This window comes from Solanum tuberosum, unplaced genomic scaffold, assembly GCF_000226075.1.
Source record: "Solanum tuberosum cultivar DM 1-3 516 R44 unplaced genomic scaffold, SolTub_3.0 scf00165, whole genome shotgun sequence".
Taxonomy (NCBI): domain Eukaryota; kingdom Viridiplantae; phylum Streptophyta; class Magnoliopsida; order Solanales; family Solanaceae; genus Solanum; species Solanum tuberosum.
Window position 1 is genome coordinate 100,604 of NW_006239090.1, and position 5,684 is coordinate 106,287.

The 5,684-nt window shown below is 34.4% G+C and overlaps 1 protein-coding gene across 2 annotated transcripts; it reads right to left on the reverse strand.

Annotated features, from left to right (window-relative positions):
* Positions 1-2,207: 2,207 nt before the first annotated feature.
* LOC102583100 (BTB/POZ domain-containing protein NPY2-like) lies at positions 2,208-5,684 on the reverse strand. Of its 2 annotated transcripts, XM_015311572.1 has the most exons (5): positions 5,528-5,684; positions 4,677-4,746; positions 3,890-4,490; positions 3,330-3,712; positions 2,208-3,080 (listed from the first exon to the last, which is right to left on the reverse strand). In XM_015311572.1, the coding sequence occupies exons 1-5, from the start codon at positions 5,587-5,589 to the stop codon at positions 2,541-2,543; spliced, it is 1,656 nt and encodes a 551-aa protein (XP_015167058.1). In that variant the 5' UTR covers positions 5,590-5,684; the 3' UTR covers positions 2,208-2,540. The 2 variants fall into 2 exon arrangements, with proteins under 2 accessions (XP_015167058.1, XP_006353967.1); XM_006353905.2 differs by having other exon boundaries at positions 3,330-4,490.

Below are 5,684 nucleotides of genomic sequence, written 5' to 3' on the forward strand. Positions count from 1 at the left end.
ATAAATGGACCACTTTTAAGGGTTTTTAAGATCAATGACTATATAACTTTTTTTTTTGTTTTTCATTCGGTGTTCGAAATCCACATTAAAGCTCCGACTAAATCTGAATTGCGAACTGCAGGCCTATTCAGAGGTGGCGCTCCCAACAAAGTCCCACTACTACACCACAACTCATGTTGGACTACATAACTTGCTCCAACACTTGGGATTAGTTTTTGTACCCAAATTTTTTTATAAATGTATCCCATAAAAAGTAATTAGGGACCGATGGAGTACTCAGTTAATAGTTTGATTAAAACATGTCTTTTATTGTCAATAGTTTGAATAAAAACAAAGAAATAGATCAAAATTATCCTTTTTTCCAAATAAATATATTATTTATTTCCTGTTTATTATTACATGTTTATTCTACTTCAATTCGAAAAAGATAAAGAAATAAAAATATTTTCTATTTTATTACGAAATTTTCTTATCATTATCTAAATGAAAATTTATGATGGAGCTACTATGATCTTTGAAGGGAGTTTTAAAAGGCGGGGCCGCGAGACGAGTCCTTTTATGTAGTACGGGGCGAGGCATAGGTCACATGGATCTACAGGGCCCATTAGTGCATATGAATGAGTTCCAAGAAAGCGGCCGTTCACGTCAAGAATAGAGGCGTACATCTCATGTGAATTAAATTTTATAATTTTATTACTAAGAAAATAAGCAAAAGTAAAACTTTAAATGATTTTACAAATAAATTATAATAAATAACCAATAACATAGAAAAAAATATTATAATTATTATTTGAGAAAGGTATTAATAACCAATAATATAAAAAATATATATTATATTTACTATTTGAGAAATGTAACAACTAATAAAACAAAAATGATAATAGTCAAAATAATCTTTAAAATGAAATCATCATCCATCTTCACATTTAATTACTGGTCCTTCCCGGTCCATCATCGTCATTAGCTATTAGTATCATTCCACTACTAATTATCAGTTGTCGCCACCAACAATCACGATTAATCACTACGGCCAATCACTATACCATAAGATACTACCCACAACCACCATCAATTAGCATCATTTCAAATCGACACACACAATCACCATAATCAACCATCACTGCCACCAATTGTCATTTAGAATTTTAAAAATATTTTCTTGATATAGTATTAGATCAATTTATTGTTTATTTGAATTTTATATTATTCTTTTTAAAAAAATACAAATTTTATATGTCAAATATTGAGAAAATAAATAGCCCTAACTAAGTATTTAGATCTTTATGGAACATCTTAATATTCAGATGTACATTCAGATTCAAATGTCTTAATCTTAATGAAAGCAAATGAGGTCTAAGTCTGTGTATTTTTTAGGTTTGAATTTTAATCATTCAGATCTTAACTATTATGTAGTTTTCTCACGTTACAACCACTGAATGAGTTTGAATAGATTTGAATGATTAAGATTTATAACAAAGTAATATTATTAAGATATCTACTTAAGAATTAAGTTCTACAAAGATGCAAGTTCCCCAATTTTATTTATTCACCGCTACTATCATTGCCCACCATAATCAATTACTATCACTCACTACCACTATCCACATACACAATCACCACCAATGTAAATCACTATAATCAGCTATCACCACCACTAGCCACTATTTCAATCATCAACCATCACTACCATAACAACCAACAATCACTACTAAAAATCCTCACCCTGGATCTTCACTATGTATTTTCAACCATTGATATAATTCATCATCACTATTAGTTATCACTATTAGTCCACCACAACTATCATCCTTCACCATCACCTGCTATAGTCAACCATCACCATCAACTAGTCACCGTAAGTCTTGGAGAAGATCTCACTTTCTCTGCTCATTCAATTATAACATGCACGTACATATTAAATAGATACATAGGGGATAGACTCCTAATATAATAAGAAGTCTAGAAGCAGAGAAAATAAACTCCTAATGATATAAGGTTGCTATCCTGGAGATATCCTAACAGTCGCAACATCACCATTCCTGACACTAACAACCACCACCACCACCAAATAATTTTTAAAAAATATTTTGTTAATTTAATTTTCAATTAATTAAGTATTTTATTGACTTTTACATTTAATCTTTTTTTAAGTAACCCCACTTGTGGGACTACACGGGGTATATTGTTGTTGTTGTATTCAATTTCAAATAAAGACAATTTTTATATATTCAGATATTAAAAAGAACAATCTTAATTATTTAGTATTCAGATCTTAATACAACATCTTTATAATTTAGATGTGTATTCAGATTCAAACACCTAAATCATAATGCACATTTTAAACTTAAATGTGTATTCAGATTCAGACATCTTAATTTTAATGAAAACAAATAAGAACTAAGATGACTATAGTTTTTGACATGCTAAAGTCATTTAAGGAAAACTCTAGTCTAGGAGGAAAAAAGAAAGAAAGAAAGAATTCCCAGAAAAGAAAAGACCCACCAATACTAGTGACTACATTTTCTGGTACTAAGTTAGGATCAAGAAACTGAATATCTTCCTTTTCTTGAAGGTGTGTACTTAGCTTCTTCCAAGCTGTCAGATGAATCTGAGCCACTATTTTCCCCTTGTTTCCTGCCTTTGCTTGACCAAATTTTTGTAAAGATCTTCTTTGATGAAAGTATACTTTTCATTCTACCATTGGCAGCCTTGTCAACGTGACGTTTGGTATCGCCATTTAGTCCTCCATTTGCCAATCTTAAGGCTGCCAGCTCTTCTTTCAAAGCCCTCAGTTCTTCTGCAGAGGCTGTAACCTCCGAATTCTCTGTATTTGTTGTCGCTGACCTTGAGCTCGCATATGAAGCACTAGTGAGGTTTCTAATAGCTTTGGGAAGATCCGGAGTGCTGCTCCCCGATGATGCATTGGCCCTGACTTGCTCAAAGAAGAGAACTTGTACGACAACACGTGATGGAAGTCTCTCGTTTTGCACGGCATGTGTACATGCATCAACTGAGAGCTTCTTGCAATCCATCAGACAGCAAATTCTCTTTCTGTCATTCTTGCTGATCCCAGGGTGCTCCTACAACATCACAAGAAGATCAATAAGTATAATTGCTAGCATTCATTAGTTGAGAGTAGGAACTTTCTGCACTAGTTTCCACTACCAATAATGTATGTGACACGGGAAATATTAGACTATTTTACGAAAGGTCATACCTTAAAAGTATGTATTACTTGAATGACTTTACTTTTAATTATTCAAGTAATACAGTAATGTCATTTCTTTTGTAATCAAAAAAGTTCCATAGATAGTTCAACAGATTCTCACCTTGAGGTATATATCAATTGCCCGATAAAGGCTGTCATGACTAGGGCGAGGGAAATCTGTTACCATCTCTGCTAGACCAACAAATGTCGACAAAGGAAGATTAGGATCCTTGGCAATTTCTGTAAGGTATCCATCTACTAGCTTCGCCACCATGAGCTTTGAAGCTTCTGATAAAACCCCTGGAATTTCATTACCATCTTCAAACTGAGTTTTCAAATCCTTATTATGCACAACAAAGTTCTCTAGTATCTTGTGGAAGACATGGACATCATACATTGTTGCTTCCCCGTCTGTAGCTCGAATCAAAAGACCATTGACAGAAGCCTCCTCCAGTTGCTGCCCTATTCTTTTTACTAGCTCTGCCTTTACCTTTTCTCCAGAATCTACAGAAATGGATGCTTTTAGCAATTTCAACAAGAAACTACAAGAGACACTACCTTTTTCAGCAGGTAATAGACATACAACCGTATCCAATATTGAGCGCGATCTGGACACATCACTGAACTGGCAAACACCCTTGCTAAAGCCCGGGAACCTTCTTAAAGTATAAGCTTTAATACCTTCTCCAATCACTTCAGAGGAAACAATCCCTTTGTTCTTTATGTTGACCATAACCCGTTTATAAAGATCTATTTCAAGCTCACATAAGTCATCAACCCACCAATCATTTGGCACCACACGGCTTCTAATTCCATTTGAGTTAGGACCACTTCCATTTTCCTCTTGTATCTTGGTCCGGTTATAGGTATAAGACCAATCAACCTTGCGAACATCAATAGACGTCTTGGATGCTATAGCATCAGTACAGTGGCTGATCAACTTTACTTCCTCACACAGATGTAACCTAGATTTAGTGGTCTGAAGAAATATTATCGAATCTTTCCAGCTTCGGAAAATGGTCGAGTGTAAGAAAACATCAATCTTGTAAATAAGATTTCCTTTCTCAACAGTCTCATCCATTCCAAGATACTCTGCAGCGCACCTTGCTGCTATGACATTATAAGCATTCAGTGTAACGGTCATACCGTAACAAAACTTGACACACATTTCAAAGGCAGTAGGTCCTCCCGGAACGTCATGAATGTGAACTTCATCACCATCTCCTTCACTTGAGTTTGTAACCAGCTTTTGCAAATGAGCACTCTTGGACAGAAGAGGAAACTGCAATTTTCATCGATTACAAGTATCAGGAAATACTAAACCAACCCACCCTTCACTACAATTGAAAAAGAAATACTAAAGTATGCTCAGTTATTTCATTCTTTTCTTAAGACCAGCAAGCAGAACATCGGAAATAAAATCTCGAACAGAAGAAGGTAGCATATATTAATTGTCAGATAGTAGTACCTTATGCAGATGAAACTTAACGTCTCCTACACTAACAACGATGTCAGAATCCAACTCTGAAGCAACATATCTGCATTAACGGAAATATTATTGATGAGTACTTGTTTAAACAGAGAAAAAACACAAACATTCACCAGGCTATTGTGAGTGATGAAAAGACATAGATAGATAGATAGATAGATAGATAGACTTCACAGATATGGCTTAACCATGTGAAGATATTGTCCATTCTGAGCCTAAACTTCCACAATTTTAAAGCGCATCATTACTTTGTAAGGCCTACTTACTAATATACTCAACATCTCTCCTATGTTTTATTGATGTGAGACTTCTTATCCTAAATTGGGGTGTTACACAAGCTCTAAGAAGGTACTTCATATGGAAAAATGAAACCATCAAAAGACAGCTAAGCAATTGGAATGCGAGATTTCTTATGACTGAATAAATGTACATTAACCCTACTAAAGAGTTAATCTCTGGAACAAAACACATCGGTATACTCAGATACACACAACAACAATATACCCCATGTAATCCCATGAGTGGAGTTGGTATGTATGCAACCTTACGTCCTTGTACCTCTCCCTCGTGAAAGTTGTTTCAGATGGACGCTCAACTCAAGTAAAGCATATCAAAACAGTATGAAAAGAAAATACAAAACCTAGCTTCAATTGAACAAACATAGCATGATTGACACAAGATAAATGCAAAAGGGGATAAGCAAATAAGTTAAATTTGTGTTAATATAACACCAGAAACAGTTTTTTCCACAATAAAGCAACTACTCTGAATAATCACAACAAGAAAAAAGTGGTGAATAAAACTTTGAAGAACTAAGCACATGATCTGACCTGACATTTTTCCCATCTGACTGAAATGTATCAGGTTTGGATCCAAGTTTCATAAACTTCATTTTTGGCAACTTAATCTTCTCCTAAACACTAGCTTGTGTTCATAACCTTATATCCCCAATGACCAAAATTACTCAGATATGGAGAATGAAGGAAA

Coding starts and splice junctions, on each gene's coding strand:
- LOC102583100 (XM_006353905.2), bottom strand. CDS start 5,589: ATGAAGTTTATGAAACTTGGATCCAAACCTGATACATTTCAGTCAGAT. Junction 4,747..5,527: donor TCAGATGGGAAAAATGTCAG/GTCAGATCATGT, acceptor CCGTTAATGCAG/ATATGTTGCTTCAGAGTTGG. Junction 3,081..3,329: donor CAATTGATATATACCTCAAG/GTGAGAATCTGT, acceptor GTGATGTTGTAG/GAGCACCCTGGGATCAGCAA.